We start from the raw sequence: 15,040 nt of genomic DNA, 5'->3' as shown, positions 1-15,040 counted from the left end.
ACAGCATGGTGTTGAGATTTAAAAATGAATTCTCAACTTAATAAATACTTGTAAGTTAATTGTTATATTAAGGTGAAGATTTACAATTTTTCAAGCTTGTGAAAATGAGGCCCAGGAAAATGAAAAAAAAAAAAAAAAATATATATATATATATATATATATATATATATATATATATCTTTAGGCCAGGTGACATTTGCACTTGCTGGCAGCTCTTCAGTATTTAAATGTTAGTTAAGCATTTTATTTATTTATTTATTTATTTATTTTTGAGACGGAGTCTTGCTCTGTTGCCCAGGCTGGAGTGCAGTGGCAGGATCTTGGCTCACTGCAACCTCCGTCCCCCGGGTTCAAGTGATTCTCCTGCCTCAGCTTACTGAGTAGCTGGGATTACAGGCATCCACCACTAGAACCAGCAAATTTTGTAATTTTAGTAGAGACGAGGTTTTACCATGTTGGTCAGCTGGTCTCAAACTCCTGACCTCAGGTGATCCACCCACTTTAGCCTCCCAAAATGCTGGGATTACAGGCGTGAGCCACTGCACCCAGCCTAGTTAGACATTTTAAATGATTGCCAACCTGCCTGCCGAGAGCATGAACTCCCTCAAAAGGAAGAGAAAAATAACTCTTACTCACTTAAGTATTTTTTGGTAAGGTTAAAAAAAATCTACTGTATAAAAGTAGATAAACACGCTACCTGGAATGTGCTTTGAAAAAGTACCATGTCATCTTATTGGCAAAGTGCCTTAAAGCACAACGTGGATAGGTTGGAATATATATAAGCAAGCAGAGAGCTTTGAGAAAAAGAGGACAAGGTTAGCAGAAAAAATGTATCCACCTGAGAAAGTATTAGAATATAAATGAGGATATAAATGACGGGGGCTTAAATTAGTATAAACTGACTGTGGCCATACTGGGAATAGTGGGAATCTATCTATCTATTTATTTATTTATTTATTTATTTATTATTATTTTTTGAGACAGAGTCTGACTTTGTCATCCAGGCTGGAGTGCAGTGGTGCGATCTCCGCTCACTGCAACCTCCGCCACCTGGGTTCAAGCGATTCTCATGCCTCAGCCTCCAGAGTAGCTAGTATTACAGGTGTAAGCCACCACACCCAGTTAGTTTTTGTATTTTTAGTAGAGGTGAGGTTTTGCTATGTTGACCAGGCTGGTTTGGAACTCCTGACATCAAGTGATCCACCCACTTTAGCCTCCCAAAGTGCTGGCATTACAGGCGTGAGCCACTGCGCACAGTTGGAATCTATCTTTTTAAATGTGATTTTCTGCAGTGGTTTAGTAGCCTGGAGCATCTCTGCACGATGGAGGGTGGCTGCAGGCCCAGCTCTCAGGATCCTCCCAGAAGATGTCCACGAGATGGGCCACAGGAGCAGCCACCATTACCATCCAGAAGACAGAGAATCCAGAAGTCACTGCCCCATGTCCATCAAAGATACACATACGCACCCTCTCAAGTGCAGCAATGCACAAATTGTACATATGTTCACCACAAATCTTTCATTGGAATGTTCACAGTGACACCCCCAAATGATAGCCCTCCTCAATTGATTATCAACTGTTGAAGGGATAAATTGTGTTATAGTCATACAACTATATAGCAATGAGAATAGATTGTCTATTTACAACTATAAGCAACAATATGGATAAATCTTACAAACATTGCTGAGTAAAGTCAGACACATAATATGTAATTCATAATTCCATTTGTGTGGATATACAGAAAGTGTGGAAGATCACCTAAGGTGTCAGAAGTCAGGAGAGTGTCACCCTTGTGAAGAAGATCATGCCTCGCAGGGACACAAGAGGGGCTTCTGGGGAGCTGATGTTTCCTGACTTGTTCTGGGTGCTGGTTACACAGATGTGTTTAGTTTATGAAAAATCATCATTATATATACAGAATGTATGTGCTTTCCTCAGGCCTTTTATATTCCTCCATTAAAAATTGTTTTTTGCAGGGCATGGTGGCTCACACCTGTAATCCGAGCACTTTGGGAGGCCAAGGTGAGTGGATCACCTGAGGTCAGAGGTTTGAAACCATCCTGGCCAACATGGTGAAACCCCATCTTTACTAAAAATACAAAAATCAGCCAGGTGCGGTGGCACATGCCTGTAATCTCAGTTACTTGGGAGGCTGAGGCAGGAGAATCGCTTGAACCAGGGAGGCAGAGGTGGCAGTGAGCTGAGATAGCGCCACTGCACTCTACCCTGGGTGACAGAGCGAGACCCCATCTCAAAATAAATAAATACACAAATAATTGTTTTGTTTTTGTTTTTGTAATCTGAAGTCTTGCTATATTGCCCAGGCTGGAGTGCAGTGGGTATTCACAGATGTGTGATCATTGCACACTATAGCTTGGAACTCCTGGACTCCTGGGCTCAGCCTCCCAAGTAGCTTGGATTACAGGTGTGTGCCACTACACCCAGCCCTGTTCGTTTGTTTGTTTTTAAGTCACAACTACTGCTTGACTACTGCCTCCACCACGAGTCTGAGCACACATCACCCAGCCGTAGCCCACTCCAGCACACTGGACACATGTACACCGTTATGGACACCCACAAAGCTAAAGACCCAACAAGGGCTCCCCTGCCCAGGAAAGGCCCTATCGCTAGCTTGCCTGTGGGAGTGACAATGGCAGAAAAACAGCCTGTACTTTACTTTTACCTTCCTCATCTGCAAGGAAGCTTGGCAGAAGCCAGTCTACTGAAAATCCTCAGAAGTGCAGGTCTGAGCAGCATCCTTTTGAGCCTAAGAAACGTACCAGCTTCTGGAAGGGGGCCCTGGGCAAGTGGGCTGGAATAGAGTCAAGTGGCCAGTCTGCACAGCAGCCTTACCTCCCCATTAACTCACCTCCCCATCGACTGGCTGATGTTGCTGATGTCCACCTCTTCAGTTCAGTTCTGTCTGGTGTGTTAAGAATGGAAAGACAGCCTTCTCAGGGGCATTTTTTCTGTTTGTTTGTTTTGTTTTTTGTTTTGAGATGGAGTCTCACTCTTTTGCCCAGGCTGGAGTGCAGTGGCAGAATCTCAGCTCACTGTAACCTCTGCCTCCTGGGTTCAAGTGATTCTCCTGCCTCATCCTCCCGAGTAGCTGGGACTACAGGCACATGGCTAATTTTCTGTATTTTTAGTAGAGATGGGGTTTCACCATGTTGGTCAGGCTGGTCTCAAACTCCAGACCTTAAATGATCCACCCACCTTGGCCTCTCAAAGTGCAGGAATTACAGGTGTGAGCCACTGCTCCTGACACTTCTCAGGGGCATTTGAATGTTATCATCTAGATGTTACCGTCAATGAGTTCAAGAAACAACAAAATAAGGAAGAACAGGAAGGTTATAGCAAGGGAGACCAAGGTCCGCCTGTCATTTTAATTCTTTTTTCACCTTATACCATATTTCTAACACAGAAAAATGTAGTAGACAAATATATACCCTAGCTTTATCACATTTAAACATCTTGCTATGTTTCATTCTAATTTTTTTCTTAAAGAAAGGGAACACCACAGATCTAGTTCAGTTTCTCCACTTCACTCCCCTTCTCCCAGAGGTAACCATGTCTTTAATTTGGTCTTTATGGTCAATACTCTGACTAAGCATGCTTGTATCCCCAAATGAAACAGAATATTATTGTTTTGTTTTTACATTTTGTATACAGTGTATCCTACTCTACATTTCAGTCTGCAATTCGCTTTTCTTTCCCTTCATGTTATGATTTTGGATGCAATCCATGCTGGCACATATGGCTCTACTTCATTTATTTGTATTTGTATTTTATTTTATTTGAGACGGAGTCTTGCTCTGTCACCAAGGCTGGAGTGCAGTGGCGCGATCTCGGCTCACTGCAACCTACACCTCCTGAGTTCAAGCGATTCTCCTTCCTCAGCCTTCCGAGTAGCTGGGACTACAGGCATGTGCCACCATGCCCAGCTAATTTTTTTTTTTTTTTTTTGTATTTTTATTAGAGATGGGGTTTCACCATCTTAGCCAGGGTGGTCTCGATCTCCTGACCTCGTGATCCGCCTGCCTCGGCCTCCCAAAGTGCTGGGATTACAGGTGTGAGCCATTGCACCTGGCCTACTTCATTTATTTTTAACTGCTTTATACATGTCATTGTATGACAGCATCACAATTTATCTGTTCTCCGTATGTTGGCTATTCGGGTTGTTCCCTTTTCTGCTGTTATTACTATCAATGCTGCAACAAATACCTATGCATATATGTTTGAGATCTCCAGGCCAGTGCCTGGGAGTTCCCAGGGGCTAAAATGCAGATTCCAATTTAGTAGGATTCGGAGGGGCCTGAGATTATGCATTTCTTTTTCTTTTCTTTCTTTTCTTTCTTTCTTTTTTTTTGTTGAGATGTGTCACCAGGGCTGGAGTGCGGTGGTAGGTACCATCTCCACTCACTAAAAGCTCCACCTCCTGGGTTCAAGCAATTCTCCTGCCTCAGCTTCCCAAGTAGCTGGGATTACAGGCACCCACCACCACTCCAGGCTAATTTTTGTATTTTTAGTAGAGACGAGGTTTCGCCATGTTGGCCAGGCTGGTCTTGAACTCCTGACCTCAGGTGATCTGCCTGCCTTGGCTTCCCAAAGTGCTGGGATTACAGGCGTGAGCCACCATGCCCAGCTAGATTCTGCATTTCTAAGAAGAGGATACTGCTGGTTCCAAGGCCACCATTGGTGCAGCATATGCAATGAGAAGTGAAATAGTTGAGTTGAAGGGTATGTGTGTCTTCAACTGCGTTTCCAAGTAATTTTTCCACATTACTCACCAGGGTGGCACTAATTACACCCTTTCTGCGTATGAGAGTTCTCTTTGCACCACATCTTTAGCAGCACTTGGTATGATCAGACCACAATCTCAGATATCTAGACTATTCATTACCTCCCTACAAGAGAAGAAAAAGAGAAGCAGACCTCAAGCAACATTCCCCAGACAACTCACAGATGGGTGTAGATGGAAACCTGAAGAACAGTCTAGTAGTGAAATCACGTTTGTGAGATGGGCAAGTTCAGTTGAAAGCATGTGTCATGGTTCAGAATAATGGTCAGAGTAGTAAAAGCGGTTGATTCTTCCAGATGAATTTCTTAAAATATAATATGCATCATGTTACCTTCCTGCTCAGAAAGCTTCCCAGAGCCTCTTTCTGAATGAATTTCTCAGGCTAGCTTTCAAAGCGCTCTGCCAGATGGCCTCTACCTGCTCCACTGTGCTTGCCTCCTGCTACCCCTCCCTGGAGCACCACCTGAGTGAAGGTTATCTCAAAACAATTTTGTAAGATGGGCTGAACTTTGGTGTTTGTTTTTGTCTTAGCCTCAGGCCACCCTCCATGCTCCCTTGGCCTCTTTTGAAGAAGTGAGCTTGCAAAGCTCTGAGTCAACAGCAGACCCAGCTCCTTCCCAAGCTGTGCAGTGCACAGAAGGCACTTATCACATTGTTGTAAAATTAAATGGGCACAAAGATGACATAGGGGAAGACCCCTGTGTTTTGCCAAAGACTCTCTTGAGCACCTCTTGGCTGTCCAGACCCCATCCTGTGCTCTCCTGGGTCCTCTCCCTTCTCCTTTCCTCTCCCCACCCCAAACCTACCAACCTTGTTTTTGGAGTTCTTTTAGGAGATTGATTTTGGCTTCCATGGTGGTATCCACCTTCTTGTTAAAGGCATCATGGTTTTCTAGAGGTCGATTATGGACCAAAGCATTCTCTTTCCCGGACAGAATTCTCTCACAGCACCCACCTGGGTGCACACCTTAAGCCATGAGCCATTTCAAGGTCAGACATTGGGAAGAATAATCAGAGTGGGACAGCTTTTAGGTAAATTCCATCTGACCACACAGAAACTGGAGTCGCCTGCCAAAAGCCATCCATCAGGGTCACTCTGGGTTTTAGTTAGGGGAAGCTCCAGATAGGTCACCCTCTTAGAGATCCAAGAATTGTGGGGCAGAGTCCGGACCACAGGATGCCAGCTGGCAAGAAGAGCCGTTCATTCTGTTAACCCATAAACAGCCCCCGAGTACAAGCCTGCTCAGGACAGCTGTGTGGCTGAGACATCCACTCTGGAGAGCAGTTGGACAGTGGGTAAGAAAACTGGTGGTGCACCAGAGAGGGACATACAGGGGCGCAGAGGAGGACACTGACAAGTGGCTGGGGGTGGGTATGGGCTCAAGGAAGAGGCCACTAGGGATTTACAGGCAGGGAAAATAGCACCCTTTGTAACAGATTCCGATAGAACAAACATAACACTCCTGCCTATGCCAAAATGAACTATCTTTTTGTTGTTGTTGTTGTTTTCTTTTTTGAGACAGAGTTTCACTCTGTTTCCCAGGCTGGAGTGCAGTGGCACAATCTCGGCTCACTGCAAGCTCTGCCTCCCGGGTTCAAGTGATTCTCCTGCCTCAGCCTCCCGAGTAGCTGGGATTACAGGCATGTGCCACCACACCGGCTAATTTTTGTAGTTTTAGTAGAGACAGGGTTTCACCATGTTGGCCAGCTGGTCTCGAACTACTGACCTCAGGTGATCTACCTGCCTCAGCCTCCCAAAGTGTCGGGATTACAGGCATGAGCCACTGTGCCCAGCCTCAAAATGAACTATCAAAATTCTTTTAGTGGGTTGCAGATTTATAAATGGATAGTACGAAAACCAGATGCCGTGTTGCTGGTTTTCTTCTACGCTGGCCTTTAATCTCATGATTATGTGGAAGTGGGCTAAGCCCTTCCGTTAATGCTTAAGTGCTCAGACAAGTGAAAGGGGACTGGACAGAGGGGAGGTGAGCCTAAACAAAGAAATATAACTACACCTCAAATATTTTAGCAGCTCCACCATTCTGAGCTAAAGAAATATTCTTTCCTGACCCAAATTAATTTGATCCTAGGTGACACTGGAAAATGCAAACCCCTAAAAATCCAGTTCTAACCCTACTGCTGTGCAGTAACAACAGAGTGTTAAAGTCATTATCTGTCTCAACCATTAATGCTTGTTTTTGGTTCTTAGTTTGCTCTCTTCTGCAATATATGAATTTCCTATATCATTTGTACTTCATTAGGTGCTAGCCCCATAAACTTCAGGCCAGTTGACTGTCTCTTATGTTCCCAAAGAAGTGGTATTTCCTGTACCACTAGTGCTTCCCACAAACCTTAGAGCCAGTCTGTCTGAGCGCAAAGCTGAACTGCTAAGAACTAGCTTTGTGACCTTGGGCAAGTAGCAGCTACTTGGGTTTTTATACTTCAGTTCTCCATCAATAGAAGTGAGGTACTAGGATCAGGGAAGGGGCATTATGAGAGTTCAACAGCTTGCTTTTTATAAAGTACTTGAAACCTCATCGGGTGTATATAGTAAGCTTCCTGAAAGTCTTAGCCGTCTTAGTCTTAACCTTAGTCTTGCTGCCACATCAGCACCTAGGTGATTCTAAACCTGGCTAAACCAAAGGTGATTCTTTGCTCAATAGTACTGAACTGACTACAACCAAATAATTCCCTCTTTATTTATGTATTTATTTATTTATTTATTTATTTAAGACGGAGTCTCACTCTGTGGACCAGGCTGGAGTACAGTGGCGCAATCTCAGCTCACTGCAACCTCCGCCTCCCGGGTTCAAGCGATTATCCTCCTCAGCCTCCCAAGCAGCTGGGATTACACGTGCCCACCACTATGCCTAGCTAACATTTTGTATTTTTAGTAGAGATGGGGTTTCATCATGTTGGCCAGGCTGGTCTCGAACTCCTAACCTCGTGATTCGCCTGCCTTGGCCTCCCAAAGTGCTGGGATTACAGGTGTAGGCCACCGCACCTGGCCATAATTGCCTCTTAAATGCAAATTCAAAGATCCAACAACAATATCAGAAATTTCTGGACAAATCTCAAGAATGCTCAATTACGTTTCTAAACTATTATATTCAAAGTTTCTTAGAGACCCAGAAGACTATTCTAATGGGGGGCTCCCAGTTTCTTTGATCAGAATAGCATAAAGTTGGGTTAAAAAAAAAGTGGCTCACACATGTAATCCCAGCACTTTTAGGAAGCCGAGGCGGGCGGATCACGAAGTCAGGAGATCGAGACCATCCTGGCCAACATGGTGAAACCCCGTCTCTATTAAAATACAAAAAATTATCTGGGCGTAGTGGCGCGCGACTGTAGTCCCGGTTACTTGGGAGGCTGAGGCAGGGGAATCACTTGAACCGGAGAGGCAGAGGTTGCAGTGAGCCAAGATCACGCCACTGCACTCCAGCCTGGCAACAGAGCAAGACTCCATCTCAAAAAGAAAACAACAACAACAAACCAACAACTTATACGATTCTACTTTATACCACTGGCAAAGCACTGGTTAACTTTATCCTAAGTCAGGCTGCTTTTGGCCAAAGCTTTGGTCAGAATGAATATGGTTTAGAGCAGTGTTTCTTGAGACAGAACTGGTCACAAGTTGTGCTTTAAAATGATCTATTTTAAATTTTCAGGTGCTCATGCAACCTCTGACACATTGTTTCCAAAGGCTGAATGTTCTATCTCACAAGGCAGTCCATGGTATGTTTAAAATGATTATTAGAAAGTTCTCCATGCTAAACTAAACTTCGTTTCCCTATTCATTTGCTCTTTGGGATTTCACAGAATAAGTAGTCATTTGTATACCTGACAGTACTTAGACTATTTAAGGCCAATTAGAATAATTTCTCCTACAGGTCTTGGACTTGAGTCAGCTTGTAAGAAAACTTTCTTTCTTTCTTTTTTTTTGAGACAGAGTCGCTGTGATGCCCAGGCTGGAGTGCAGAGTGGCACAATCTCAGCTCACTGCAACCTCCGCCTCCCGGGTTCAAGTGATTCTCCTGCCTTAGCCTCCCAAGTAGCTGAGATTACAGGCATGCACCACCATGCTCAGCTAATTTGTGTATTTTTTGTAGAGACGGGGTTTCACCATGTTGGCCAGGCTAGTCTTGAACTCCTGACCTCAGGTGATGCTCTCGCCTTGGCCTCTCAAAGTGCTGGGATTACATGCGTGAGCCATCACGCCCAGCAAAACTTTCTTATAATCAAATTTACTCTTGAAAATCTCTTAAATCGCTCACGAAGTACAGTTCTAATAAAGCTGATTTTATCTTCAGGATTGGAATAACTTGCTGTTCTTTTGGCTGAGCTGCAGATGAACTGGTAGGCTGGCATTTAAGAGCCATGTTATATAAAAAAACTTTATTCACATAGCATGAATGCATGTTATTGAATTATCCATATTATGTAACATTATAAAATATTTAATGTTTTCCATTAAAAGACCCTTACTGAGTATCTTCAACATGCCAGGCAATGTGCAAGGGTAGAACATTTGTCACACATTCCTTACCAATGCATCGATGTGGAAAAATAGGCTATTAGTTAACAGAATAGGAAAGCTACTTCCTGAGATGAAACTGACATCTAAAGAGAAGATCGAGAAAAAAAGTATAGTGTTCTTCAGGGAAAAAGCAGGTAGTTATGTGAACCACATGACTTCTGTATCTTGAGAAACAAGTTTCTGTAGTCATCTTCCAACCCTCTAATATTCAGTGATTTATGAAGACTTGGGTCATCATTGAAGGAATACTGGTTTACAGCAAATTCCAAGTATTTAATCCTGGAACTAATCACGTAAGAAACTCCAAATAATGCTATTTACTTAGCAAAATAAAAATAATTTTTACTAGGAAAATTTCAAAAATATCTTTAAGTGAACTGGTTAATAAATCCTTTTAAGACATGTACTTCTAAGGAAAGAAGTTATTCTAGAAAAACAAACTACTTATCTAGTCTTTCAGTGATCCTGAAAAATATTTTATGGGTTGTCATAAAACAACAATAACCCCAGCAGCCATCACAGTGGGATCTCCCGGAGAGAGCAATAGTGGGCGATTACACCAAGGAGTACCACATCCCTTTGCCATTCAACAGAGTTGAATTTTGCTAAAAATACAGATCACAGGCAGCCTTGATGAGGAAATTAACTCTCAATGCTTGACAGAAGCTGAAAAATGAAAAACAGTATTCCTACACCTGTCTTGAAGTCAGCCCTGGGTAGGGTGGGTTTATGGCAGATGGTGTGTGCAAAACCCATACAGCTTTTTTTTAGGTAGTGGTGGAGGTATTACCTTCTCTCCAAGTTGATTCCTCCATCGCTGGTGCCAAACTACAGCAGTTTTGCTAAAAATGTGGCAATTCAATGTGCAGAAAAGATAACGTTGTGGGAAAGCACTGACTCTTAAGATCTTACTAACAGCTTTTACTGTGTGACCCTGAACAACCATTAACCTCTATTTTCTCATCTGTAAGTCAAGAATATATGGCCCATAATCTTAAGGGATAGGAAAAAGGTCAAATAAACTGAAACTTCAAAAAGCATTTTGTGAACTGTAAAACACAGTATATGTAAAAAGTCTAAAGGACGACAGAAACTTAGACAATTCAGAGAAAAATTCTACCGTGAACATTTTATTTTGACAAAACATACTTTACAGATTTTACAATCTCCCAAATTTCACTTATTTAAAAATAGGAGAGACAAGGCAACCTAGACTCCAAGATTTCAGGCGTGAAAAAACTAGTACCAGATATTCAAGTTATATATGCGAACTGCATTTTACATACCATGAAAGTGAAATGTGACAAAACACTCACTAGCTTCAAGTGTACCTTATAAGAAACACATGGACATACTTGGGTTTTTTAACCACATAGTCTCATATCAATAAACATCTAAGTATCTGACATATATTTTTCCATTAAAGGTAGGCACAACTCTATGAATATCAAATTATATCAATCATTTGCTTTTTATAATCTTGACTGGAAACTGAAAAATAAGAGGAATGTAGAGTTAAGTAGCTGAAAATGCTACTTACTGCACACAAGCACATCATGAAAAGGAATGCTAGAAGTAGTTCTCCTCAGGAATGGGTTTTTGAAAATTTAAAATATTATTTTATCAGAAAAGTTAAAGCCTTTAGTGGGAAAACCATGGTAAATGACATATTGACTCAATCTCTAAAGCCCTAGCAAATTATAGATTTTGTGCAATTAGTGACCAACATATACATTTAAGAGATAATACTGACTGTTGACCAGAACCTTCTGATGGTTCTGAAGCATCTATTCTTTAGAGTTACTTCAGCTTTACATGTCTATGAAATTTAAGGTTCCTCAATGGGATGTTATAGCTTATTCTGCACTAGATACAGGTAATATGTATAGATTTAGAACAAATCACTACTTTTCACCTTCCAGGAGCCTGTTTTTATTTACACAAAATTAGACTGGTTTTTCACCCACGTGTATTCATAAGTGCTTCTCAAATTTACACCGTTCATATCTAAAATCCCACAACAAATGCAAACAAATGGATAATAGTTTATATATTTCATTCATCTTTTTTTTTTTTTTTTTTTGAGATGGAGTCTCCGTTGCTCAGGCTGGAGTGCAGTGTCATGATCTTGGCTCACTGCAACCTCCACCTCTCAGGTTTAAGTGATTCTCATGCCTCAGCCTCCTAAGTAGCTGGGACTACAGGCATGCACCACCACGCTCAGCTAATTTTTGTATTTTTAGTAAAGACGAGTTTTCACCGTGTTGGCCAGGCTGGTTTCAAACTCCTGGCCTCAAGTGATCCACCTGCCTCGGCCTCCCAAACTGCTGGGATTACAGGCATGAGCCACCACGCCCGGCCTTTCATCCATCTTTAAACAAATTCAATGACCATCTAGAGACAGATGTGACAAAGTGTTACAAATTTCTATGCATTTTCTATGAATTGCTCTGTGCAGTTCACACATGGTTTCATTCACCCCACAGGCTGTGAACTTCCTTATCCTGTAGGCTGCAGGTACTTAGGTTTCAGCAACTATGCGACCCAAAAGACTAAAGGAGGACTTGTTTAAATTAGTCCCTCTCAAAAATTGTTCCCAATCTTATAACAAACAGATTTAATATGCTTGTGGGTTAAATTTTAAAGTAATTATGAAGCCATTTACTCTAATATAAATGAATGAAATGTAATTAAGAACCACACTTAAACAAGTCCTTAATTTTAATGAATGTTATTTTTCATTTATATACAAAGGAATAGCCAGCAGCATTTAAATATAGAAATAGTCCCATCTCTTCTCTATTCCCTTTTATAAAGTGCCATTTTAACTGGGTAGATTTACCACCCAGATTTTCAGTAACTACAGGATAGATAATTAATTGTCAAGAAAAGGTTGGAAAATTAAGTTTAGCATTTTAAATATTTGTAAAACATTGCTACAAGTGATAGAGACTACCAATGTATTAAAATAAAAAGTGTACCTTATGTGAGAATCATTAAGTTGGTTTAATAATTACTTCACAGAATCATGGGCTCACGAATACTTAGGCCAATTTGTGCTAATTATTTAAACCAGAAAGTTTCTGTAGGTAATTCAGCTCTAAGCACCATTAAATAGGGTTCTGCCAAATAGAACAATGGTTAAATGATCCTCAGAATAAACACCCCAGCAAACTCAAACATTTAGAATAGTAACAAAAGTTAGTGAGAATCCGAACGAGAGGCAACATTTTATTTAAAACTATCATAGGCTGCTAAGTGCTCTCTTTAAATAAAATTTTGTGTAGTTATTAATGTACCTTAACACTGGTGTACCTTAATAGTGGTGTTAGAGATAGGTGGAAACCATACTACAGAAGTGAATGTTGCCTGTTTCTTTTGTTCAGTGATTAAAACTGAAATTGCTTTTAAAAAAATAATTTAACTGCTACTTACAATACACATAAAATACCAAGAGGATTCCCATTTTATTCACATTATTCTCTAATTAGTATTTTTGCATTTCAACTTTGATCTGACCTTCAGCAGTACCTCAACATGCAAATGCAATTAGTAAAAATGGGGCAGCCTGTCGTTTTCACACTTAGAAATACTACCAGTTTCATTACAATTTGCATTTTTTTATTGCTCTTGAAAGAGTAACCCCTTATAAAATCAGATACATAAAAAGTGCACTATTCCTTACTTTGCAGGCATCCAGGAATGGTTAAAGCAAAGGAACTCTCATTCATTCATTCTGTTCTCCCAATTTAGATACATTTCTAGTCTCCAGAAACGGACTCCAGGGCAGGGAAGTGGAGGGCAGAGAAGAGGCACAGCTCAAGGTATGATGAATCTCTTAAAAAGAAATCCACTTTCCCCAGAAGGCTAGCCTAAAGAGAACTCCGCCCCATCCATTCCAATCCCTCAAGTAAGAATGCATAATTTAGCTTGTCTTTCTGGTCTCATTTCCTTACAACACCTAGTATTCAATTTATTAAGACAAATAAACCTTTGCATTTTCTAAAAGAAACAATTTTTACCCAAATACATTGGACTTTGGTCTCAATTTGAAGGACGAGTGGCCTTTAACAGACCGTTCCTCCTCCACTTCCTCCTCCCCCCCATCCTCCAGTGGCTGTTCTGGGTCTCTGAAAGAGGGTGTGGTGTGGACAATCTGGGTTCTGAATCGGATTTTGTTGAGTCTGGGTTTTATACGTCCACTAGAGCTGCCCGAGGCTTTGCGCCCTGGATCCTTGGCTTTGCCTCCGACCCACCCCTCAGCCGAGTGGTGATGGTGGTGATGGTGATGGTGGTGATGGTGGTGATGGTCTCCTCCATCTTCTAGGGCGTGTGAGAGTTTGTAGGTGATGAGATGCGAGGGAAGCACCTTTGAAAGCCTCCAGCGCCCACCGCCGCTACCCGCGGCGCTTTCCCCGTCACCCTCGTCCAGGGCTCCCACCAGGTTCTTGATCTCCTCAGCGATGCTCTGACTCAGGTACTGGGAGGCCTTTTTCCCACTGTAGTCCCTGATGTCCACATCGGCGTCGTAGGCCCCCACCAGCAGCTTCACCACCTCCACGTGCCCGTGCATGGCTGCCAAGTGCAGGGCGGTGTAACCCCCGCTCGTCCTGGCGTTGATGTTCACCGGCAGCTGGTGTTTGTTGGCGAAGTTAACTAGCATGGCCAGAAGCTCCTGCCTGCCGTGCTTGGCGGCCCAATGCAGGCAAGTGAAGCCGGTAATGAAGTCCCGCTTGACCAGCAGGCCGGGCTCGCAGGTGAGCAAACCCTCCAGGCTGTCCCACTTGCCATCGGAGGCAGAGAGCATCCACGCGTGCTCCAGGGGGTCCAGCGTCACGGAGCCTCCGCCGCTGCTCTCCTCCTCAGCGGACGACGAGGCCACCGATGCGCTGTCTGAGTCGCCCCCGCCTCTGCCGCGTCCTCCCCCGGAGGAGCTGCCCGGGCTGCTGCCCCCGGGACACACGCTCCTCTTCAGCTGCGGGGAGCTGCCCATCACCAGGTCACGGAAGTTCTGGCGGGCCGGCCTCTGTGCGGTAGCCCCCACAAGGGAGCTGCCCCTATCCGCCTCCTCGCAGCCATGTGGCGGGAGCTCCAGGTCCTCGCTGGGCCCCGGGGCTGGAGTCCGGAGTAGGGGCTGCACGTCGCGCCGCGAGTTCTTCCTGCGAGCCCCGGCGCTCAGGGGCGGCCCGTGCGCGGCGGCGGGGGGCTCTCCCTCGCCCAGCTCGCAGCCCCGTCCAGGGAGCGACTCCGGGGCCGCTGCGTCGGGGAGCCGATCGCGCGCCTCAGGCCCGGCAGGGCCGTCGGGGGCCTCGGGCTCAGCGGTCACCTGGATTCGCGGCGGGTCCCCGGAGGGCTCGGACGGCCCTTCACAGAACCTCTTCTTGAGGTGCACGTACTTGGCGCCGTCGGCTGGATCGACGCGCACCGTGGCCACGGCGTTCACCAGCTCCTTGAAGTGCGCGCGGGCGCGGGCGCGCTGCTCAGGTCCGCCGCCCAGGGCGCCCCTGAAGTGCTGCACCAGCTCGGCGTGCAGGGCCCGGCCCCCGCGCTCCGCCAGGAAGCGCAGCACCGCCTCGGGGCCCAGCGCCGCCTCGGGGCCCCACTCTGCCGGCCCCTCCATCCTCGACCGCGCTGCTCTCCCGCCAGCGGGCGGCTCAGCGCGGTCCCATCGCGGCGGGCTCCCAGCGGCCAGCTCCCGACGGC

At 44.3% G+C, this 15,040-nt stretch overlaps 1 protein-coding gene across 1 annotated transcript; it reads right to left on the bottom strand.

The window, feature by feature from the left end:
* Positions 1–10,449: 10,449 nt before the first annotated feature.
* SOWAHC (sosondowah ankyrin repeat domain family member C) lies at positions 10,450–14,957 on the bottom strand. Its single transcript, XM_054475010.2, has one exon. It carries the CDS (start codon positions 14,955–14,957, stop codon positions 13,356–13,358), a length of 1,602 nt encoding a protein of 533 aa, XP_054330985.1. The 3' UTR covers positions 10,450–13,355.
* Positions 14,958–15,040: the final 83 nt, after the last annotated feature.

Source organism: Pongo pygmaeus, chromosome 12 (genome assembly GCF_028885625.2).
Source record: "Pongo pygmaeus isolate AG05252 chromosome 12, NHGRI_mPonPyg2-v2.0_pri, whole genome shotgun sequence".
Classification (NCBI taxonomy): domain Eukaryota; kingdom Metazoa; phylum Chordata; class Mammalia; order Primates; family Hominidae; genus Pongo; species Pongo pygmaeus.
Note: the sequence above shows the minus strand (reverse complement) of the source record. Positions and strands in the feature narration are given on the sequence as shown.

Excerpts from the sequence above, each read along its gene's own strand:
- SOWAHC (XM_054475010.2), bottom strand. The coding sequence starts at position 14,957 with ATGGAGGGGCCGGCAGAGTGGGGCCCCGAGGCGGCGCTGGGCCCCGAG.